At 42.4% G+C, this 25985-nt stretch overlaps 1 protein-coding gene across 1 annotated transcript in view; it reads right to left on the bottom strand.

Moving 5' to 3' along the window:
- Positions 1 to 25985, bottom strand: part of rps6ka2 (ribosomal protein S6 kinase, polypeptide 2) — a 240953-nt gene that overhangs the window by 40023 nt on the left and 174945 nt on the right. The window contains exons 13-15 of the mRNA XM_041206960.1: positions 25166 to 25291; positions 17624 to 17713; positions 4053 to 4211 (exon numbers count right to left, since the gene is read on the bottom strand). Of these exons, the coding sequence (XP_041062894.1) occupies positions 4053 to 4211; positions 17624 to 17713; positions 25166 to 25291 (375 nt within the window). The remainder of the gene's footprint in view (positions 1 to 4052; positions 4212 to 17623; positions 17714 to 25165; positions 25292 to 25985) is intronic.

Here is a 25985-nt window from a genome sequence, read left to right as displayed (position 1 = left end):
TGACTCAAAGGCAAAGCTGAGACCATAAATCCACAATATTTCTGTTTGCTTGAATTGTAACATACATTGAGAGAAATTTTAACTGCCAGTGGGTTTTCAGCAGAACACCATTGGTTTCAGTTGCTTCCTCATTCGCCTGTAGTAGTATGAGACCAAGATAATTTTAACTGCTAAGTCTCATTAACATTACAAGCAAGAAGCCTCTGGAAAAGGTGTGGCATTTGGGCCTCCTCCTCACACTTGGGGAAGTGTCTGGAAGGTGTTCCAGGGAACTTCTTGCAGGATGGAAGTGATGCGGGGTTGGAGAGGGGGATTGGGGGCCAGGGGGAGTATGGAGAAGAGGAAGTTTAAACATTCCGCAGTCCTGGCCCCAAAAAGGATAATAAAATCTTATGCTCTTCAGCTTCCTGCTTATCTTCATGTTAGCCTTCACCTGGAGGGAATGACATAGTTCAGGCCAAAGTTAACATCACTTTGGGGCTCGATTACATCACTGGACCTCAGTTAGCTTTTGTGGATTAGGACTCTGCTGGCTGTAGTCACTTGTCCTCAATCATTCATCAAGTCAGAAACAGTTGGATTCAGGGGGGCATTCTGGGAGCTAAGTCACCTGGGACATCTTAACTGCAACCTGCACAGTTTTCACTGTCAGTGTTGGGTTAAAATCCCTCCAGTTCTCTTCCCATAAGCACACAGCCTTGGGTACAGTGGCAATGTTGAGGCCAATGGAGCCCAATTGTACATTAGGGTTTTACTGGTGTTAACTAATTAAGACCCCGTGGCTGAGCAACGTAAACTTGTGATAAGCTTCTTAATGTTCAAGCAACTAAGGCCATCCAGTACAACAGCATTGATTACAGAGTTATCTAAAGCCTAGTGAGAAGAATGCCAACCTCAACATAGATTTTCTTCCCATCATTTTGCGCTGGATTCAAACCCAGGTTTAAACTGTAAAAAGACACTGTACTAGCAAAGCACATTAAAATGAAAAGTATTTGTTTTATTTCATATATATTTTATGATATGAGGTTATGGACTGGGCAGACCCATCCATAAGATAGGATTTAACACAAAAGAATCAATTTGATGGATCAAAACAACTCTCAACTTCACCAGAAGCCAAGCCATAATGACCCAGTACCAACACCACATTTGATATTTCCTTCTCTTGATATGGGTGTGTTTTGGATCCCTCAGTCTTCTCTTGCATGGCTCAGGTCAGAACTAATTGAACATATACGTTTCTATTTTATGATGAAATAGTGTTCCAATACTCAGAATTGGTGTTAATGAGTATTCTAAGCTTCTAGTCTTAAAACAAATGTGTTCATTCTAAGAATACATCTGAAATTCCAGATAAACAAAAATCTAGTATGGGAATTTCAACACATTTAATGTTGAACAAAGAGATATAATTGTCTTTTGTTCAAGCACATTGCACATCCAAATATTCATTATGAATGACAATACTGTAAAAATAGTTTACACAGTCTTATTATGCTGTTATTAATTGCTAATTCATCATATTTCTGTAAAATACTGTCACTCAAGACAGATAATGCAAAACTGAATATAAATATCTGAGTGGTGGAGCAGAAATGTAATGCCGTGGATGAATGTGAATATGGGAGACCAAACAGCATTAAAAAGGGGTGCAAATATTCCCTAGTACTGTATTGGTTAATACATTGGCATAAAATTCCTTTATTCACCACATCAATATTGCAATTAACCCAGTGACCATGAATATGTTAATGACTATGTTAAAATATCACACAAAAGAATTTTAACATCCATTTAACCAGCGCAGTATCTGAATAAAGTAAATCACCATGACCATCAAATCTCAAAATCAAACTGTTGCATAATTCATATTGCAGGCTTGTGAACCTACATAAAGACATTTTCCAAACAATGTAATTTATATAGCTATGATTGCATGTCCTTCTTCCTACAAAGGAAGCATTTGTATATTACTTTAGAAACATTTTAACAACACAATATTTCTCCATTGTGGAAGTACAATCTACTTCTGTAGGTAAAAGAACAAAAAAAGCATGCACTTTTATAGTGTCTTTCATGATTGCAAGATCTCCCAAACCACTTTCCAGCCAATGGAGTACTTTTGAAATGTAGTCACTGCTGTAACATAAGAAATTGCCATGCAGCAATGTGAAATTAGGTGTCACTTGTCCAGCCTTACGCTCCTCAAAAGTAAAGAAACTCAAAGACTATAAGTTCCCCACTGAAAGATCTCCAAGAGTCAGCGTTGGTTCAGCTGGTGGTAGCACTCTCATCCCTGTCAAAAGAACACAGGTCCAAGTCCCTCTGTAGAGACATGAGTATATAATCTAAGCTGGCAAGATCAGAAGTGCTGTCCTTTGCATGGAAACTAAAGCATGGATGGTGGATTTAACAATTCTGTCATTTCCGAATAGAATTCAAGATGACCTTTTTATGCATTGAGCTGTTATGATCTGAAATGCATGACCTGAGAAGTAATAAAAGCATATTCAATAGCAACCTTCAAAGTGGAGTTGGATATTAACTTGAAAAGGAGAAATTTGCAGAGCTATGGGGCAAGAGCAGGGCATGGGGACTAATTAGTTAGCTCTTTCAAAGAAACAGGACAGGCATGATGGGGTGAATGGCCTCTTTCTGTGCTGCATTATCTTTTAACTCAGTGACGTTATAGAGAGAGCTGAGGAGCTTTCCTGGTGTCTGGCCAATGTTTATCCTTCAACCTATATTTCTGAAACAGATTATCATGCCATTTATATCCTTGCTGCTTCTGGGGACTTACTGTACACAAACTGGCTGCCTTATTTCCATACACTACAACACAGATCACATTTTAAATGTACTTCCTTTTTGCTGTAAAGCACTTTAGGACATTCTGCGATAATGAAAGGTGTGATATAAATGTAAGACTTTACTGTTTTCTTAGATTTCTGGAAGACTGTAATGAATGGAAAAAAAAAACTCAACCTTCAGGATGGGTAGTGGTATTCCTGAGAAGTGGTAGCATCAATGGTTTCTTCCCATATGTCTTATGAGAATCTCTTTGTGGCACTTGCTTTTGGTTGGAGGTGAGCACCCCCTTAAAATGCCCAATGTCCACATACCTCTCCATCATAAACTGATGCTTCTCAGCATCCTTTAACAGCCCACGCACTGAGTTCTTATTAGGCTTTCTTTACCCTCACAATTGTGTGCAAATTTTTTGAATACTTAGTCCTGGATGTCAATGTCTTCGCTGAGTTCTGCTGGATGTTCCAGACTATGAGTGGTTTTCTTTGGGATTGAAGACAGATTGGGTAACAGGGTTTGGATGCTGTGTGGAGTTGTTTAATTGTCCTGCATCTTTCAGCTCCCAACACAAGTTATCCCCTGAACAGATATTACTTTCAGTTAGTAGCCACTGTTCACCCTTTGTATCGATCAGCCTCATTTGTCCTCTCTAAGGTTACAGCTGGAGCCTTGAACAGGCTTTCATTCACTTTGCTGGGTTTCATTTACTTCACACCCAATCACAGTTTCTTACAGAACGTAGAATTTAAGAGACTGATGTTCCGAGGACAGCACTGGGCCTCCATCCCCTAAATGTAGCCCTAGAATTTATGGAAATTCTCCCAAGGGCTGAAGAATGATCTCTGCCTGCAATAGGAATAAGCCAAACATTCCCATTTAAATGAGGTGAGCCAGGCATTGCTGGCTCTTCTATTTTTACAAATTATTTTTACAATTGGGTGCCAAAATGCTCACAGCTTATCCAGTAATCTTTGGGCCTTCTGGATCCTGGTGCTCAACCTTTCAGATGTGCAGTAGCAGCAGATTTTCCTGTCCTACTCCCTGGGGTATGCCTGTATTAGGGATGCAATCTGCCCAGAATATCTGCCCAAGGCGAGGACAGCATTTGGATATGGGGTTCCCTGGAAAATGTATGCCTTTCTTCCAAGTTTATTTTTTGTTTGCACACATGCTTTGTAACTCTATGCTTTTGTAATACACCATTAAAATTAAAACCTGCAAAATTAACAATTAGAACATACCCCTTGTGAGTGTAGGTACTCCACAGTCTTTGTGATTGTATAAAGTACTGCACTGGCCTCTCTTTCTGAGAAACATTTCTGCCGCAGTATTCGATCAAGCAGTTCTCCTCCTCTCATTAGTTCCATGACAAGATACAAATATTTTCCATCATCATATACCTGAATAATTAAAGCAAACAAAATCAAGGTCAGCAAGAAATATTTGTTTAAAGGAGCTACATAATGCAGCAAAGATTCACAGGCCAAATGGTATCGTTCAGAACTTCATGCTTCTATTCCTTGTATAGAGCCATTTTTAAAGTTACAATGCATGGTATCTTCTGGCATTATTCTAGTGGAATAGAGACTAGTATTGATGTAATACTAATCATGTGATATCATGACCTACTACTCCATGTCATGTATATTGCTATTATAATCTCAGCTAATATGAATTCTGCTGAGCATAATATGTCTGCTGCACAATAGTGAAAAAATAACAAAGTGAAATAAACCTTAGAGGAATGTGAATAACCACATCGCTTGACCCATTCACAAGACATCTAGACCATCACCTGTGTATTCAACTGGATGGGGAACAAGCAATAGACACAATCACTTTGACAATGGACGCCAGCTGAGAAAGAAGCTCATATAGCCAATCATATCTAAACCATGGACTTGAAATCAACTTGCCGTGACCATGTTTAGGTAACTGGTCAGTCAGTGAGAAGGGAACATGTGATGAGCCAACTAACTCTATTTTGTGTTTTAAGAACCACCTTTTCTCCTGGCCTTCCAGAACATAAGAAGCAGGACACTGAGTGGGTACTATTTCTCTCTCTCCATCCAGCCTGCAAGCTCGAGCTCTGCTTGTTGTTTGTTTACCCACACAGGTAGTGTTTTAGAAATCAATTCAGCAGCTGCTGGCTCCAGAAAAAAATAGGCAAATCTCCCATCTCGTTAAATCATCTCGATGTCAAATCAAGAGGGATAATTGAACCAGCCTGGAACCATCCAAGTCATTGATTTGTAGACTACTGACTTTTATTGGGCTTTAAAATAATTGCTTAGTCTATTCTCCCACTTTGTAACTTATCTGTGTGTGTGTGTGTGTGTGTGTGTGTGTGTGTGTGTGTGTGTGTGTGAACTTTTGAACACATGTGCATGTGTGAGTTGGAGCATTTTTATTTATGCCAAGTGTTAAGTACAAAAAATACTATTCTCTTTTATTTTTTAAAAGCTTACTGTGTGCATCTTTTACAGTCGCAGCACGTAAATGGTTAAACACTCATTAAATTGGCAAGCACATCCTTTTAAAAAAAACCTGTTGCGGTCGACCGAGGAGTGAGAAAAGAGGGGAACCTTTCTACCCCTCCTCATCTGATCATAATAATACACTATGAGAGTAATTTTGTGTTTTGATTGGAAAGCTGTAAGCAGTAAACAATTATTTTTTTTGTAATAGGAACATAGGAGGTGGGGCAAGCCATTTGACATTCCTTGTAGAAGTAGTGCAGGAGCAGACTTATCTCAATGATCCCTGTATAAGGAACAATAAATAAATTGCAATCATTTAAGGGTGCTACTCATGTGCTTTCTGAGATCGCTGCCTTGTAGATCATTACCAATCAACAGTGATGATGGATTCTGTGAGGGGACTGAGACCTCACCCTGTATATATTTTTATAAAATAGATATAGATATCATGTTTATCTCTAAAATTAAAAAAAACTGGACAAAAATCTGTTAAAATGACTGAATCTGTGTCTGTCTGTGATACCTGAACAAGAGGAGTTACCTGGCGGTTTCAAAGAAACATACCATACATCTTGTTATCTCTGAAGAAATGTTGATGACACATTATGGACTGTAGAGGCCAAAGTCAAAGAGAACTATACAAAGGCCACCTGTATTTCATAAACCTGGCTGGCCAACCAGAGTCTATTTGTCTGCTAGGACAAAGGACCCTGCAACCTTTCTTTCAATTCTTAATGATTGGGGCAATTAACCATCTCGGGGGCCCAGGCAAGGGATACACATCCCTTGTCAAATACAATGTGGAGAGGTGGGAATCATGGACATGAAACTTTAGCTGGTGGAACCAGTTGTATTTCCTTTCTGTACTGCAAACTCAGTCTGCCATTTTACCATCTGAATAGCAGCAGCACAGAAAAGGGGCTCTGCCCAGGCTGATTATCTGGCCCTATCTACCCTGTTTCTACTGGAACTTCTGCACCATTGCCTACAAGGCTGATTCATCTCTGCATGTGTATCTCATTGTGTAATGTCAACTTCACTGGAAAAGTGAATTATTTGGCATCAGTTTTCAGCCTGCCAATGTCCATGAAGGAATACTTCATTGGACTTTGATCCCGGACTCTACAACCTACATGAAACAATAATTTACTGTGGATGCACAGGAGGCAATGTGGTGACTCTCCTCCCATGGTTTGAGAGTGTGCAGATAAACTAACCCTTTGAGATGATCCTATCTCGAGTTTGCTATGGGGTTATTAATAGAAAATTTAGATCACACCAAAACAGAGGGGTTGGGAAATACACCATCACTTAGAAAAGGGGGAAGTAAATCAAACATCTTTTTGTGTACGATTGGGTGGTGAGAGGAAAAATCAGGTCTGCTTAAATTAAACCCCCTTGTGTAACAATTCTGAGGGATTCTCCCGTCACTTCGATGGATGAGTGCTCAGCAAAATCAAAGGCTGGTTTACAGTCTAGATTGAAGTTGCCTAATGTATGATATTAGACCATAATAATTTGCATAACCAATTGCAAATACTGTATATGAAGTCAGTGTTGGAGGTATGGATGAAGGCATTGGCTTTGCACTGCACTCGCTTGCCCTGAAGGCACTTGAGTCTGTTCTCCCCAAATGTTGAAATTGTTTGATGACTGAGATTTCTCTGTTTGGGTCAGTCCAAGGTTGTTTGGTCCCATGCATTGAGATCTAGCTTGCAAGCTCTGAGGTTGGTTTTTAGCTTATCTTTATATCTAATTTTGGGATATCTTGTGGCACCAGTTCCCTAATGTCTGTAGAGTACTGCCTCTAGAATGCAAGAATCCTCCATGAGAACCATATGACCAACCCACGCATGAACACAAGACCCAGCAAAGCTGAGCTCTGATGAGCATGCTCTCAATGCCAGGTATGTAGCACTTTGGAAAAATATCATGTTGGGGATTTTGTCCTGCCACCTGATGGTGCAAATAATCTCAGACAGTGAGGATGGAATGTTCCTAATTGCTTTATGTGATGCCAGTAGGTTGTCCAAGTCTCACACCTATAAAGAAGTGATGAAGTGATGTAAGAACAACTGCCTGACAGACCTTGATCTTTGTTCTGAGACAAAATCCATGTTCTTTCCAAAGTCTGTGAGTGAGACTGCCAAATGCTGAGCTTGCTTTTGCCGGGTCATAGTTGATTCCGTCATCCAAAGTAATGTTACTGTAGAGAATACTCCCCAGATTACAAAACCTCTCTATTGAACTGAGGGGTGTATTGTTCATTGTGACTGTGGAGTCTTGGGGTATGTGGCCAGAGGTGGGATGATACAATACCTCAGTCTTCTTCAGGCTTACTGTCAGGCCAAAGTGTTCTGAGGCTAGGGCAAAGTGATCAGCAGGCAGCTGAATGTCCTCCGTAGTATGTGCTATGATAGCACAATTGTCCATGAACAAGAGTTCACTCAGTAGCTGTTCAGTAACCTTTGTGCAAGCCATTATCCTTTGGAAGTTGAAGAAGTTGCTGTCTGTCTGAATTGAACGAGTGCTCCTGTGTCAAGATCTTTGAGTGCACACTGGAGCAAGGCTGAAAAGTATATGGGCCAGAATTTTCTCTTCCGATGTGTGAAGTGACATGTGGTGACATCGGGCGAGTGTCCCGATGTCACTGCGCACCATCACAATATTTAGGTGGGCGGACACGCGATATTCTCGGATGCACACCCGCCTTTAATTAATCAGCTAGTTAAGGTCCTTGAGACAGCAATTGTCTGCAATTTTTCAGGGCCTGTGCAATCTTTAGGGTGTCGCACGGGCACAATGGGCAGGCGGGTAGGAAGCCTTTGTATAAACCTCATCCACGGGCGGGATAAGAGGGGTGAGTGGGATCGCAAGTGCTATCTGTTGGATATTTAATTGTGAAAGTTACTGCTACTTACTTGTGTGAGCAGGAATACTTCAAAACTCGTCACAGCTGCTTGGACAGGAGTAACAGGGTTCAGGTCAGGACTCTACAGCAAAGATCATTTTTGAGACCTGCAGGTTTCAGGAAGCCTTCCCTTAGCCTGGGAATGGGAGTTGTGCTCTCCCCTGGAGGCACCTCCTCTGAGGAGGAAGGAAGGGCCAGAAGGGGTAGGAGGTCAGGAATCTACATTCAGCCTCCAAGGAGTCACTTTTGGGAAGAGAGACACAGACACAAGGGGTGTAGGACCAAGAGGTAGCCCAAGATGGAAGGGGCCGAAGAAGACAGCACTAACCTGCAGCCAGGGTATACAGGCAGCGAAGCAGTTACCTCAATATGTGTGAGGTGCAGTGCCGAAGGAGGTGGGGGAGGGGGGTGCCTTGGGGGGTAAGACTGACGGCTGCATTAAGTGACCTCAGCCAACAAGGTATTCACCCTTCCTGAGCGCAGGAGGTCATTGAATCTCTTGCAGTACTGGACCCACTTGCATTGCACCACATCATGGGAGTTCACACTCTCGGCCACCTCCTCCCAGGCACGTTTGGTCGGGGGGGGGGGGCTCCACCTCCTGTAGCAGGACCACCCGCTGCACTGCCACCTCCTCCAGGAGGGCAGCCAGGCACTCATCTGAAAAACAAGGGGCACACTGCCCCGCAGCTCTACCCTCTGCCCTGGCCTGCTCTGCTGGCCTACCCTCTGGACTTGCCTGCTCCCTAGAAGCCCTCTGGTTACTCTGGTGAGCCCTACTACCTATCATTGTGAGCAGCCTTGCAAAGGTTGCCAGTGCTTCATTTAAACAGGCCGCGGGTCGCCACTGGACTCGGCGGTCAGTGCGCTGCATACCCGCCCATGCCCGCTCCCGCTCTGCCCACCCGAGATGGGGAATATTCTCTCCATGGAAAACACAGGTGGGGCCAATACACAGGCTTGCTTGGTGCCACTGGTAACAGGAATGGCATCAGACTCAACACCTTGCATCATACCGTCCATTGTGCCATTGCGGAACAAGCAAATGACACTGGTCATCTTTTCACGGAAGCCATAATTGTACAGAATTTTCCACAGGTCTTCCCAGTTTTCTGTGTCAAAAGCCTTGGTCAGGTCAACAAACACCATATAGAGGTCCTTATTTCTTGAATTTGACATGCTGCAAAGATCATGTCTGTAGTTCCCAATCTGGCACAGAAGTCACAGTGTTACTCTGGGCACAGAGTCAATGAGGTGAGTGACATCCGGTTAAGAATAACACTTGCAAGAATTTTTCCTGCTGTTGAAATAAGTTATATTCCACGATGATTGTCACAGATGGACTTGCTCCCTTTCCATTTATAGAGTTGAGTTTTGGTGGCATCTTTGTAGTCTTGGGGGACAGGGCCCTGCTTCCAGGTTAAGCAGAAGACATTAGTGAGATTTTTAACCATGTGAGTTCCTCCGTGCTTGAATGTTCCAAGTGGAATGCCATCAACTATAGACAACTTGCCATCGAAATCTGATTTATGGCCTTTGTGACTTCTGCTCAAAAAGGATCGAAAACAAGCTCTTCCAGAGTGTTGTGCTGTGCAAGTAACTCAATGGTATAATTGCACACAATGCATTATTGGTTTAGGACATTGTTAAAGTGCTCTATCCAACGAGAGGGAATCTCATGCCTAGTTGTGAGGAGCAAATAGCCATCTGCAGAGAGGATAGGTGTTGCACTGTTGGTTTTGGGGCCATAAACTGATCACAGGCTTCACATAGAGCCTTTAGGTTATTTTTAGGATGGGGATGACAACTATTAAAAGGAGTCATTTTATGAAGATTTATGCCCAATATGGAGCCTTGCCCATATGATAAATTTGGGCTTATGGGCAGGGAACTTCCAAATGTCCAACTTACACTCCCAGGAGGCCAGATTTTTATTTACTCTTATTTATTTATTTATGGGATATGGGCATTGCTGGCTAGGCCAGCATTTATTGCCCTTCCCTAATTACCCTTGAGAAGGTGGTGGAGAGCTGCCTTCTTGAACCACTGCAGTACATGTTGTGTAGATACACCCACAGTGCTGTTAGGGAGGGAGTTCCAGGATATTGACCCAGTGACAGTGAAGGAACGGCGATATATTTCTAAGTCAGGATGGTGAGTGGCTTGGTGGGGAACTTCCAGGTGGTGGTGTTCTCAATTGTCTGCTGCCCTTGTCCTTCTAGATGGTAATGATTGTGGATTTTGAAGGTGCTGCCTAAGGAGTCTTGGTGAGTCCCTGCAGTGCATCCTGTAGATGGTACACACTGCTGCCACTGTGCGTTGGTGGGAGGGAGTGAATGTTTGTGGACGGAGTGCCAATCATGCAAGCCGCTTTGTCCTGGATGATGTCAAGCTTCCTGAATGTTGTTGGAGCTGTATTCATCCAGGCAACTGAAAAGTATTCCATCACACTCTTGATTTGTGTCTTGTAGATGGTGGACTGGCTTTGAGAAGTCAGGAGGTGAGTTACTTGCTGTTGGATTCCTAGCGTCTGACCTGCTCTTGTAGCCACTGTATTTATATGGCTAGTCCAATTCAATTTCTGGTCAATGGTAACCCTCAGGAGATTGATAGTGGGGGATTCAGCGCTGGTAATGCTCTTAAATGTCAAGAGACGATGGTTAGATTCTCTCTTGTTGGAGATGATCGTGACCTGGCACTTCTGTGGCGCGAATGTTACTTACCACTTGTCAGCCCAAGCCTGGATATTGTCCAGGTCTTAATGCATTTGCACATGGACTGCTTCAGTATTTGAGTCGTGAATGGTGCTGAACATTGTGCAATCATCAGCAAACATTCCTACTTCTGACCTTATGATAGAAGGAAGGTCATTGATGTAGCAACTGAGGATGGTTGGGCCAAGGACTCTACCCTGAGGAACTCCTGCTGTGATGTCCTGGAACTGAGATAATTGACTCCCAATAACCACAACCATCTTCCTTTGTGCTAGGTATGACTGAAACCCGCGGAGAGTTTCCCCCCTGATTCCCATTGGCTTCAGTTTTGCTAGGACTCCTAAAATATATCCTTCCATTCAGTTACGTAATTCTCCAAGTTGCTGTGGCAACTTTAGAATCATCATGTATAAACCACGGCACCATTATCCCATTGCCATGCCACTGTTTGATTTCTAATTCCAAATAAATTTAACATCTCCAACCTGAAGAGTTAAGACTTCAACATTCCCATGGAAATAATTAATATATTTACTTTATTATTATTACTAAAGAAAGGGTAAAAGTATATTAACTTCTCAAAATTCTTGAAGGTCAATCCTTTCTGCTGTAAATCAGAAAATAGTAGTTCTGATTTTTAATTGGCTCTGAAACCATAAGGGAAGCTTTAACCTGGAGGGGCATGAGGGTTTGAGTGCAGGTGGGCCGATTAAATCTGGCAAAAATACAAATGCAAAGGGATGCTAGCTCCAACCCACCAACTTTCATGTTTAACTCGAGTGTGTTGGGCTGCTTGCGACAATCCTCTCGGTAGAGGGGAGTTGCTCATTAACATATGTGAAGCACTCAATTGGAGTGATATAAAAACGCTGTTTTAAGTTTAATTTCCCATCCACAATATCTCCCAGCTTCCTGAAACTTGCTATTGAAAACAAGCTGGGGATGCAAAGGAAATTGAGGGAACTGATTAAAACTCATGTGAATATTGCAACATACATTCAGTGCGCACAGCTGCTTTCTTACTTAATAGTGGGAAATAGATTATTTTTCACAGTACTGTTGCTGAGAGTTGCTTTTTTACGCTTTGGATATTTTCTGAATTAATTCCAAATTGGTGGTGCTTCGGCCCACTTAGTTAGGTCCCTGGAAGAGGAGCTATAAGAGCATCAGCAGCAGGAACAGCAGCCCACTGTTGAGAGACCTATAAGTTGACATCAGAGAGGGTGGCAACAGAAGAATGCAGCTCTCAGGAGGAACAGCCTGAGAAAGAGAGTGTGCAGGCAGAAAACTCAGTTTCCTTGACATGTCAGAAGCGCAGTACTTTAAGAGGCTCACATCTGATGATGGCAGAAATCTGCAGCCTCTTAGAAGACCTGCTCCCTGCTGGACTTGATGATCACATGCTACCAGTGGCTGTCAAAGTGACCACCACCCTGAGCTTTTTACTTCCGGTGTTCTGGAACCTTTTAGGGGCTGCGTTGGAGTCATATCCAGAATCTCCAGGTCAGTAGTCCACAAATGCATCAAACAAATGACTGATGGTTTCTTTGACAAGGCTGGCAATTATATGCACTTTGCCTGCAATGATGCCGGTCAGAATGAGCAGGTGCTCGGATTTGTGTCCTTGGCTGACTTCCCACAAGTTCAGAGCATCCCACTGACCCTGATCAACCAGGAGGATTCATCAACCTCAATCTGCCACTTCAACAATGTGCACCTGGGGTGCAACCACAGAAAAGCATTTCTGCCTAAGTGTGCAAGATTCCCGCGAAACAGTCATGACGCTTTGCCCTGCAATTGTCCAAGCTCCCTGGCCTCTTTGGACCCACGGGGATCTGAGATTCTCTGCCCCAACAACCTTTGGGTTTTGGAGCTGCTGGAGCCCCTGTTAAAAATTACTCCACCTGCACCTGGATGCAGCCAGTGGGCTACTGAGTGAAGGAAAGGCAATGGGTAAGAAGTGGAAGGGCTTTGATTAACATTTCCCTCCCATGCCAACTTTCACCATCATCCCTCTCATGGACCAGCTGTACTTCACTGCTACTCATCTACTGGATAGCGTCTTGATGCAGGTCAGTGTTGCACAGTAAGGCCAAGGCTAAGGTACCAGTCATTCTATTTAATGTAGTAGAGCAGTTGTCATCCGGAATCTGCATGGTTATGGTCAAGGCGTGCTTGGAATCCTTTGAATGGAGTTTAATCTTCTCTAGAGCTGGCCACTCTACCCGTGCAAGAAGACACTGTGGCAATGGCCTGCAACATCATCCCACTCCCACACAAGCCTGAAGGAAACACTGTCATCCTCTCTGCAATTGGGGCCAACATGCTTGGAAGGCCTGTCAATACATTGTGCATTCTCTGCTGCTCTTCAATGATTCTCTTTTCACCGACAGCTGAGCAGAGCTTGGAGAGGACTGCACGCTCTGACACAGACTCTCCATAGCTGTCCTGCTACACTGTTAGCTCTTGCTCACAGTGTGGTGGGACAAAAGTGTTAGTCACCAGGTCAAAACTCAATATCTGTTTTACTCATTCCAGAAAAAAATAGTTCTTCTGAAGGTTCATTCTTCACCAGGTCCATGGATGTGTGAAGGCTTTGGCAGGGAGAAAAGATATGAATTAGTACTGGCAAGGTAAGTCCATTTTAAATTATCATTATGAAGATTATTATTTCACCAAAATCAAGTCAACATGACTTTGTTTTGTATGGCATGCAGGCGACTGATATTTAATAGCATCACTGGATAGCTGGGAGATCCCTATTTCCCCATCTCTTCTGCAGCTGTTACTTGAGAAATCTATGGAGGGTCACCTCTGGATCTCACCCTCTCCCTTGTGTTCTGTAATGAAGGAAAGAACAGACCTAGGGGTGAATGCGATGACATATGTTCATCTGATGGATGCAGTGCATTTGGTGAAGTTGGTTATGAGGGTGGGGCATGAAATTGTGTAAGGATGAAAATGAGTGACAGGTGGAAGTGAGAGGGAGTGCATAGAAAGAGAAGGATGGATGCACTTGGAAGATAAACGAAGGAGTGATATGACGGAGTAGGCTTGACAAGGCAGGGTGGGGGCTGAGGTGATGCACACAGCAAATGTAGGTAAATGTGCAACAGCATTCACCTTTCCTGACCCACTTAGCTCATTGAAGCACTTCCTGCACTGAAGCCAGATACATAGCAGAATGCTGATCTCCTGGGTCACCTTCTTTCTGTAAACAGCAGGTTCCTTTCTCCCATTGCTGGGGAAGAGTATCTCTCTCTGAAGCTCCTCACAGCCTCCAGAAGTATATCAAGGGAAGCATCACTGAAGCAGGGCAATTTTTGAATCTACTGTCACACCTTGTCTTCTCTTGCTTTCAATTCCAGACTGCTCCAAATTCCATCTTTGAATTGGCCCTTCAAATAGTAGAGTTGAGATTGTGTCATTCAGGTCCTCATCAAGCTCATTGCTGTGCAATCAAGTGAAAATCCGGAAGTAAAATGTATATCACATTAAGGTGACACTGACAAATGCCACGACCCCCTCACTGCAGCATCTTGGAATTAATATCGAGAATTAAAAGTCCAGTTTGGATTGTATTTCCTTTCACTCTTTCATATGACAAGATAATAGTCATATAACCTGCTCCCAGCTCTCCACCAATGGGCACAGGATGCACAGAAGTGACCGAGGTGTGTCAACTTAATCTTTTCTTCACTGTTGTGGGCTGGGAGACATAGGATGTTTAGCATTACACAGATATTTCGACTTCTGGGAGAGTTCAAAAATAGGGATCATTAATAAGATAATAGTTACTAATAATTCAATAAGGAACTCAAGGGGAAAAACACTGTACCTAGAGAGTAGTTAGAATGTGGAAATCACTATCACATGGAACAGTTGAGATGAATAGCCAAGATGCATTTAAGAAGAAGCTAGATAAGTCATGAGGGAGAAAGGAATAGAGGATATGTTGATAGGATGGGATGAAGTAAGGTTGGGGGAGACTCTTGTGGAACAGAAACACCAGCAGAGACATGTTGGGTCAGGAAGCTTTTTTTTAAAATTCTATTCCAAATAATTATTATTCAGTTTATGTGGATACAGTAGTGGTTTCATCATTTAGTCTGTGTGGTAACAGTATGTAGTAATAGGGAACATCTAGACTATAGTGTTCACAACAAAATAATTTTTAAAATACTGACCAAGAAAGATGCAAGGAAAAAAAAGACCATCATCATAGCTTAAGGAAAAAAAGCTGAATTTTGAGGGGATAAGAATGGAACTAGGGGAAGTAACTGGGAAAGAAAATGACAAGAGCAAGAATAGCAGGAAATATTTTAAAAAATGATCTGTTGTGTTCAAGAGAAATATATTCTGCCCAAAACACAAAAATAAAACAGCCAAAAATCAAATACCATGGATGAACAAAGAAACAAGAACAAAACAGAAACTAAATAAAAAGTAATGCATTAAATTCATATACAATAAAGGAGAGGATACAAAAGGAAATACTAAGAGGTTAGGAAAAAAGTCAAACCAACAAATCAACAAAGTAACAAACTATGAAATTAAACTATCAAACAATATAAACAAAAATGAAGTATTCCATAAACTCATCAATAAAAAAAGGAAAATTAGAATAGGGATGGGGCCACTCATGAATGCGAATGATAAACTCTCAGTTAATGACAGCAAAATAACAGAAATAATTGAATAGTTATTTTGTCTCCATGTTCACCAAGGGCTCTAATAGGATGGACATGACGTTAGAATGAGAAATCAGAAACCACATAATGACCTTTAAGATAGAAAGTGAGGAGATAATTGATACACTAATCAAACTTTGAGAGGATAAAATCCCTGTCCGATGGATTGTATTCGCATATATTAATAGGAAGTTAGACAAGTGACAGCAGAGTCACTATTACAAATGTATAAAATTCATTGGAAAAGGAAATTGTGGCAGAGGACTGACAGAGGGCTAATGTGATTTTTATATTTAAAAATTGAAATAGAACATATAGAGGCAACTCTAGACCAGCTAATTTAATGTCAGTGATAGGTGACATAATGGAATCTTTACTCAAAGATTTATTAGAAGAACATTGCAAATCAAAAATATAATAAATGGCCAGCAAGGATTTCAAAATGGAAGGCCATGCTTGGCTGACCTTATTGAATTATTTGAGGAAGTAACAAAAAAGATTAGATTAGGTTAACATACTGAAAGTAATATATGTAGATTTTTCAGAATTACATTGATAAGGTGCTGCATATTAGTCACATGACTAAGGCCAAAGCATGTAGAATCAGGGGGCAAGGAGCAGCTGGCTAGAAGACTGAAAACAAAGGGTAGGAATTAAAGGTAGTTACTCAGGTTGGCAAAAGGTATTCCAAAAGGATTGGTGCCAGGACAACTATCATTCACCATTTACATAAACAATTTGGATTCACGAATTGAGAGTGTAATTTCAAAATTTATGAATGACACCACATTGGTGTACAGTTAACAGTGAGGAAGATTGCGAGAAAATAGAAGCCGACATTGATAAACTTGCAGAATGTGTGCGTAATTAGTAAATTAATTTCATTATAGATAAATGTGAGTTGTGCATTGTGATAAGAAGAATATGGAGGCCACATAATTCCTTGTAAAATGAGGGTCTAAATGAGATAGAGGTGAAAAGGAATCTAGGGATATAGAAACACAAATCATTAAAAGTAGTGAAATAAAAACAGAAAATCCTGGAAAAGCTTAGCAGGTCTGACAACATCTGTGGAGAGAGAAACTACAGATTCTGTCAGACCTGCTGAGTTTTTCCAGCATTTTTTGTTTTTATTTCAGATTTCCAGCACCCGCAGTACTTGGCTTTTATATTAAAAATAGTGATACAAGTTAATAAAACAAAAACAAAGCAAAAAAATAAACAAAGCACTAAGATTCACTTATAGAGGCCTGGAATGGAAAAGCAGACCAATTATATTAGACTAATATCAAATCTTAGTTAGGCTACAATAGGAATAGTGTGCATAGTTCTGGTCTCGTTCTTATAAAAATGAAATGGATGAATAGGAGAAGGTAAAAAATATTATTTAAAAAGATGATACCAAAGCTAAGAGATTAGACCTATTGAGAAAGATTGAACAAACTGAGGCCTTGGACTTCCCTGACATGTTGCAGTTAGAAGCACACAACTTACCATTACAGGGCTACTTGTCCAGTGAGTACATCCTATCCATTACCACATTACTGTGCAAAGCAGGAAGAATTTCAGCTCTCTGGGATAAGTTCATCCTTCCAGGTTCCATCAGTGAAACAAGCTGGCTTGTCAATCATCAGCAGGAAGACTGTGGAAATGCTTGGCTCAGGCACCAGATTAACGGGTCTACTCGATGCAATCTTCTACGGTCTGACATATCACCTTTGCCTCAAATTTACCTCAAAAAGAAATCTAACTTCTCCAAGAATGATAAACTGCTTACTCTGAAGATAATATGTCTATGTCTTGTAGCCAATTAAAATCCAATGTCAAATCCCACATGTACAAAGTTTACCAAACTTTTATGAAGTCAAAATGAGTGAAAGGTAAACACTTGGTCAAGCATTTCCATAAAGTTTAACAATTGTCCACATCAACCTGTACTATGTCAGTTAGAACATTTTCCAATAAGGACGGATGTGCCCCATTACTGCAGTGTAACAATGTGTCTAATCTACTCACATCCTTCAAGGTGATAATATTTGGATGCTGTCCATATCGTAACAAAATTTCAATTTCCTCTGATGGGTCTCTTTTGCTTTTATCGATAATCTGGAAACATAAGAGTGAAAGCTGTTTTATCAATGGCATTCACTTATAATTTCAGAAAACCTCTGTGTGAGTGAAGTATATAAGGCTTTTTTCTCCATTAGTTTTCCTTCTGAATGTCTCCCTTTCATAGTTGCTCCCTGGAGGACAATTGCGTTGGGATGTAGCTTTTACTGTAAATTCAGCAGCAAGAGACCACTGGTATCCACAGTGGTGAAATCTCTGCAATTTCTAGAATCAGAGCAAGTAAAACCTGTTAGCCTCCTACCCATACTCCTTGCAGAGCAGTGGTAGAAACAAGGGGACTGAATAATTGAAGAATATGACTAAGTCTTATTAATTTAACAGGACAAAACCCTTAATTGCAAAGTACCTATTCACTGCATGACATATGGTGTTCAAATCTGCTCACTTCAGCACAGAAAAGCCATGAGCAGGATTTTGCCCTCGGTGGGGGTGCTCGGCAGGGGCAGGCGGGGGTAGTCGGGAAGCCGACCATCGCCTGCAAATGGCACTGCACCACAATTTTACACGGGAATTAAGGCCAACCCAGCATGGAATGCAAACGGCAGCGCTCAGCGTGGCCTGTGTGGGTGGGGGGTGGAGGGCGAGCAGGCCTAGTGAGAACTTTGGGCATGCATGCGAAAGAGCTCTTCGATCTCGCTGAGGCGCATTAAAAAAACTTAATGAACAAAGTAAAATTGTCTTAAACATTCCCTCATGTGACTCTGTCTTTAATTCAATTGTAAAATTTTTATTTTATTTTTGTTTGCTTTAGGATACCACATTCTGCCCGTGGATGAGGTTTCCTAAAAAATGCAAAGGCCGCTTGGTGTTTTCACCTGCCCGCTAACCGTAAGGTTGGACAGACAGTGTAAATTTGAACTTAATTACCTTTTTAATAGCCTTAATAGGTCTTTTAATTGTTGGTGGGTGCACTGCCGACTCCGGCGCGTGCCTGCCGAACGAAATATTGCAGGACTACGCCATGATGTCGGGATGCTCGCCTGACGTCATCGCGCCCAATTTTCGGCCGCGTCGGGCACGCACCTGCCCACCAAGCTTGATATTCTGCCCCATATATACACTAGAAATGGTGCACTGATATGGTGATTGCAAAATTCAGTTGCATAGCGTTTGTATTTTTGGCACAATGGGTGCTGTTTTGGGTCTATAATGGTGTCTTGCTCCAGTCTTGAAGGCAGTAGTTTCCAAGGGAATCTGAGGGATTCCACTGTCATGAGGTCCAGCTTGTGAGCAATCCAGTATCCTGGTAGAATTATTGATGTCTTTATTCTCTGGTGGTCCACTGTACCACCTGCATTTGAGTCACCATAGGAAATGAGATTGTGGCTACTCAGTGATAAGGGCTATCCATTGACTACCTGGTTTTGACTCTGGTGTACAACCCATGCATATGTGGGCAGCATGCATATAACGAAAGACATGCCATCAAAAGACCATTAGGGTGCTTAAACGATGCTTTTGCTGCCTGGACTGCTCTGAAGAAGTCCTGGATGGAGGAGTACTGTAGTAATATCCAGGGAATGTGTCAAAATTCATTATGGTCTGCTGCATAATTGTGTCATCATGAGGGTAGCCTTTGCCTCCAGGTATATGGTGGGCAGCTGGGGAGCAAGCAGAGGAAGACGAAAAGGAAGTGGGGAGACTATCAATCTGTTATCATCATTTTGGGCCTTAGCTTAGGTTGCCCTTGGTTTGGATCGATGGAGACTGCTGGAGGCAAGGCTGTTGGTAAACTTTGCCTTTCATTAAACATTAAGCACAGGACAAGACTTAGTATGAGGCTTCTCACAGAACCATCCTCAGTCGGCTCTATTGTCATGGGATCTTACATCATTGACGATCTAGACTATTCATTTACATATTTAAAATTAACCCTTTATGCTACAACCAAAATATCCAGTTTCTGTTCAGGGAGATAATGATCATCTCAGTCTGAGCCTGCGTGGTACCAGTGAACAGAACCCAATTCGTCATTCACCAACAAGTCCCACACCTTCCCATTGTTACTGACCATCACAGCATCTGCTTGCCTACAATGCTGAAATAAATCCACCACAAAATAAACATTTAAATCCAAGTTTATACATCTACTATTCCATACAAAAGCCACCTATTCACCCTTGTGCATTCCCTTAGCCCGTGGCCTTCCATGCACCTTTCTCTGTCTTAGCGCAATCCTTCACAGTGCTACCTAAGTGGTTGCTGCATGACTGGTGGAAGGCTGCTGACTTTCAATGGAAGAGGCTGCAGATGACCTTGGAGGATAATCTCTAGCACCCCTGATCTTCAAAAGCCAGGCTTTGGTCTGCATCACCTCGGCATGTGATGCAGCAGTCTATGCTGGCTGGCTGACTGGCAACAACAAGGGCACTGGTAGAGTGGCAGTGGTGGGAGGAAGAGCGCTATCATCCTCTGTGAGAAAAACAGGTTTGTGTTCCTAATCCTAATAATGTGTTGGAGCATGGATTGCAGAACTGCTTCAAAACCTGCAAGCCCCTTTGAACACTGGTAGCTGCAGCCATAATGGCAGTAGTCTGAGCTTGCATGACAACAACCTAACCTTGCATGACTTCAGTTTGAACTTTCACTCAGTGTTAGCAGCACCCAGACATTGGGTAGCTTCTACTTGTGTTGCAATTGAAGATGAGACATCGACAATGAGACACAGAATCATAGTGGGTTCTCAAGTGTACTAATGGAGTTGACCATCAGTTCCATGCTGGAGTGGATGGGCTCCAAACTCTGTACAAAGCCCTGTGCCAAGTTGGTGCAAGATTTCTCAATGTTCCTTGGCATTGATTGCTGGCTTCCCAATGCACCAAGCATTTCATTGCAAAATCCATCTCAGCTGCCTTCTGTAGTCCATTCTATTAAAATCTTCATTCGAGTCCTCTGCAGCAGAACTCACAGGCAACATTGTCCTCCAGCAAGCTGGCACCTGCACTACCCTTTCCCTTTGTCCTGGCTCATTATGTGCAGGTTTCACCTCTAAGCTATCCGCTAAAGTGCACACAGTGTCAGGGCCTGAGCTGGTGGCTGTAATTGTGAAGCAAGTAACAGCATTTCTTCTTCATTGCTGTCTTTCTACTCTTCTACTACTGCCTGATCAGGTTGCGTTCATCATTCTGGGCTAGACCCCTAGCATTGACCTCCAAAGCCATATGCTTTTATTGACTTTACACAGTTTGTCTGGAGGGCTTCCTCACAATCCCCATGTCCATTTTTAGGCCTTTGAATTTCAAGGCCAGGTGACTCACTGGTTCACATCTCACAGTCTTGACATACAACATTCCTGCTATAGCCTTGTACTGTATCTCAAGGAACTGAATGAATATTAAAATTCTGCGTTGCTCCTTACGATCAGCTGAAGCATTGCTGCCTGTTTCCTGTTACTGATGTTTCTAGGATGAAGTTAACTCCATCACTCCTGTGAACCTGGAACATTCTGTGCAGGATCTTTATCATCATATTATCTTAAATTCCATATTCAATTGAACCAATCCTTGCTTCTACTGAGGATTAGTTGTGCAAGTGCATGAGGGACATTAGGAACAGGAACAGATGGGTACATTCCTCAGAGAGAAAATACAGAAAAGGACAACAAACAATAAATAAAAACCTTTCCCATTCAAAGAAAATCAAATTAATTGAGAAGTGGTATAATGTGAGAGTGATTGATACAGAGGGTGAGGTTCTGTCTAGACATGTATTGCACCAATTAAACTTCCAGTTAAAACATAACATATTCAATAATTTTAAGTATTCACTACATGCACATTCACACTTTACTAATCACATTGTACTCCAGCTGTGCTCCATACTTCATCACTTTCTTTGGGTGGATCCAGCATTAGAGAATCTTTAAAATGAGATTCATGCTCTTCTAATCCCATACTGTACCACATTCTATTGGTCATTGTGTGTAGCAGATAAGTTACATTTACATTCACATGAACACTACTTGATAAGTGGTGTGGTCTGTAGTTACATCCAAATTTTTTCTTTCTTCCAATGCATTTGAAGTAACTGGAAATAAATAGCACTGTCTGCACCAAGATGATGATGCTCTTATCAGTGAATAGATTTCCAAAAATATTTCCCACTGAAAGGCACATCTCCAAGTGCTGCACCAGATACTGCATATGCTGCTTGGCAAAGTTTGCCAATGACCAGTATGGCAATGCCTTAAAAGTACCCTTCAGTATGATGATGGCAGTAATTAAACTGCGTGGAACTGAGCCATACAATCCAGGAAAACCACAGGTTTGATGAATGGCTTGTGCTGAGTTGATCTTGGCAAGTGTAGCAGTAAGACTTACAGACCTAGATTATGTAAAGTATAAGTCAGCCAAGGTATCTACTTCTGACTGTTAGGTAACGTTAAAACAGAAAATATTGGAAATACTCAGCTGGACAGGCAGCATCTTTGGAAAGAGAATCAACCTTTTCTGGCTGATGAACTTAGGTGGAACTCCCTGGTGAAACAGCAGGACCCACAGCGACTCTGAAATTTAGTGTTTAACTCAAGGCATTAACATCCCAGAAGGAAAATACAGTAAAAACGTGGAAATAAGAGTACAGCCTAAACTGTTTTTACCTTCTGGGATCGCATTTCTGTGGTTCCCAATCTATCAGAGAGGGTGGGTGGGATCATACGCTGGATCTGTCAATGAAGGCTATACAAATGGAACCTCACAGGGATTGAAATGGCTGCAGGAAATCTTGCTGGGGAGAAACCAGAACGGAAGGCAAATGTGGGTTGGCTGCAATCTAGTCTTCTTCCCTGTGGACGGGAGGATAAGGCCAGATAGCCTTATGAAGCAGGCGTGACTTGAGATAGCAGAGGCTGTCAGCAGCAGTAGAGTGGCGCGAGCACCTGGATACAGTGCTGGAAAAGGCTTAATGACCTCAACTGGCAACCAGCAAGATGATGGCATACCACTCTCAGGTAGCAGCCATCACTCTCTCACCTCCTCAACTTTCTCCTGCCGCACCCCTCGGACCAACATGCCTCACAGTTCCACATATTCCTTTCTCTCCAGCTGCCTCCTCAAACCTCCATTACAACAGACACCACTCATACTCTCCTATTGCACCAATTCCTCATATTCATCCTTCTCAAAGTTTATCATTCCATTCTCAATACACATTCCACTTCTCAAACTCATAACCCTCTGCTGTCCCTCATTGTGGCAGAAGAGAACATATGATTACAGAGAGAGGCAGAGAACCAGGGATGGACCACAGCCACTCTAACCACAATAAAAAAGGGTTCCCTGGAGATCAGCAGGATGATACACACACACACACACATACACAAAATGGGTGTTGGCTACAAAGATAAAGGGGGTAGCCTCAAGAGATGGCTGCAGAATTAAATATCACACTGCCACTTGCCACTTAACAGGCACTCATAGGAACCGGAGTAGGCCATTCGGCCCCTCGAGCCTGCTCTGCCATTCAACTAAGGGTTATGGCTGATCTTCTACCTCAGCACCATTTTCCTGCACTATCCCCAAATCCCTTGATGCTATTGGTATCTAGACATCTATCATGTTGAATTGATGTCCACAATAACTGAATTGTCACGCAATTCATTGTGCTGAGTCTGTATTCTTTTACACTGGCAGCACCAACCCAAGTTTTTCATCTCTCACAGGTCCTTCACAGTTGATGACAGAGATGATGCAGGGCCAGCCGAAGGAGTCCTCAGAGGATGACAAGCACTTTGAGGATGCACTATCACATGACCTCTGTGCACCCTCCACAAGTACAGATACACACATCTTGGTGGGATGGCTTTGTGGATGACTAGGTGGTTACATAGTGAGGCGCACAACACGTGAGCAGCAGCAGGTGCTGGAGACAGGTGGAGAGTACCCCTTCAGAGGAGCGCAGGACATTCCCCTCCCTCCTAGACAGAGACCCATTTGCTGCCTCCTGTCCTGAGGACCGAGTCCGTCCCTGCACGGGTTTCGGTGGGACAGTCTTTGGCAGGACCCTCATAGGCTCCAATTTTCAGAGGATGTCCATGACATGCATCTCATGTCTCAGAGCATGGGATCATATAGTCTACCACCAGCTGAGTCACACCACACAGAAATAATATAAAGCAAAAGTGGAAGATGGCATAGTTACATAAGCACTCGGGTGCTTGTAGCAATTTTAATGTAGTAATATAGGTCTTCATTACAGTGAAAGTAAGACATTACTTGAATTCCTCATTTTCATGGCCTCTATTTTGTTGCATGCTCCATTCACTGTGGACAGTAGTGAATGGTCTGATCAGCATTTATGGAGTGGAAAGGGTGTGAATGTGATGGTTGCCTCTTTCACCGTTGGAATGCGATGTGCCCGGGGAGTGGGATCCCATCTTGAGGTTTCTGATGGAGCTCTCAGTTGGCTTGATGCACACATATCAAGTCAAGTGTGCATGGTGAGTCTGTCATGGACTTCTCAGGCAGCCAGGTCTATGTCTACAGGAACCATGGGCATATCAGGCTCCTCCTACTCTTTCTCAGAGGTCCAAGCTGCTGCATATTGTTTCCATTTTGCCATGAAGGTTGATAGCTAGGTGGTTGAGACACAGGTGAGAATACTTCGAACCACTGGAAAATAGTCCAAAAAGTGTCTCAAAATCGTGATTTCAGGGTGACTGATGTAATCCTGTAAGCACAGGCCTTTCACTGTGGCTAACCACAAACTTGTTGATTTCATTCCTTCAAGCCTTCCAAGCAATTTCAGCAAGTAATCACTCCCCACTAAACATTCACATTTTGCCACCTAGTGAGATGCAGAGAGATTGTGGAAGCCATGCTCTGGCTGTTACAACCAGAATGTAGAGTTAAAAATGCACTTAATTGGCTCATTAAATATTATAATTTGCTTACCAACAGCTGCACGGTTCCCTACTCACCTCTGAACCTGCCTCAGTCAAACCTGGGCATCAGCGGGATGATATTGGGTTCAAAACCCAAGGTCACTTTTCAGGGATTTCACCTCACACCCACCTCCCCTTACCCATTAAAATCCCAGCCCCATTAACTCTGTTGCGCTTTTCACAGATGCTGCCTGATCTGCTCAGTATTTCCAGCACTTGCTATTTTTATTTCTGATTTTATTTTGATTTTGTCAAGCTGAAGATTTTGGGTGGAGACAGAATTAGATGGAATGCTGAAATTGTTGGACAACTTTGTCTAAATTTGTGTACAAGGAATGAAAGCTTTGCACGATCTCCTTGTGCAGTTAGTGTTTGTCGTATCTTTGTAACTGTCACCATCTTCAGGAAAGGAGGGGACAAACTGGCATGGGGGAGAGTTAAAGTGTGGACATCACCTGGTACTGTGGGAGAGAACTTGGTGCATGCACCCCTCCTTGCTGCTTTGAATAAACGCAGCTCATTTCCTGCACTGACAGATGGACACTTACCTTTACTGCATACTCCACAGACGTGACTTTGTGAACACATCGCTTGCATACTGAGTAAGACCCAACACCAACATCCTCTTTCAACTCATAGCTGTCTGTGAAGTGAATATTGTTCCCGTGTAACTGCTGGAAGAGAATTGTGAGTGAAAAGTGGAAAATAATCAGAGTATTGATAGTAACCAGAATAGGCCCCTGTATTTAAGAACAAGCTTCATATTTTATCTTTTCTTTCAATTTAAATACATAAATCTTTTGCAGCAGATACAATAATTTTATTCCCATAATAATTTGCCACATCCAATAATTTCTGTATTTTACTTTGGGCAAATACGGTAACATTGTATGGTGACACTGTCCCTTTAAACCTGCCAATGGTCTGATAAAAGGCTTGCTCTGTTTTTCTCTCCACAGGTTCTGAAACCTGACCTGCTCAGAATTTTCAGCACTTTCTGTTTTTATGTGAGATTGTTACCATCTGCAATATTTTGCTTTAATTTACAGTGTGCCTCAGGAGCAAAGGGGATGCCTAATTGTATTTCTTTGTGACAACGACTTTGATCTTTGTAGGTGATACTGTGGCCCGGATTTTACAGCGAGCGGTAATTGCGGCGTAACTATCAGCGTTCATGTCATTGCTTTACTGAAACTGAGACAACATCTGGAATCTGTAGATGTGCAGTGAAACATAGAAATCCGGAAGTTGTTGCCATGCTTCTTCAGAGAATGTGCTTCTGAGATCCTCCTAGACTGCGATCAGTTTAAAACCATTGAACCATTGATGAGAACTTCCAATCTGTGAAAGCCCTTGAACAAGGTACAA

The sequence above is a fragment of the Carcharodon carcharias genome, chromosome 2 (assembly GCF_017639515.1).
Source record: "Carcharodon carcharias isolate sCarCar2 chromosome 2, sCarCar2.pri, whole genome shotgun sequence".
NCBI classification, from domain to species: Eukaryota; Metazoa; Chordata; class Chondrichthyes; order Lamniformes; family Lamnidae; genus Carcharodon; species Carcharodon carcharias.
Note: the sequence above shows the minus strand (reverse complement) of the source record. Positions and strands in the feature narration are given on the sequence as shown.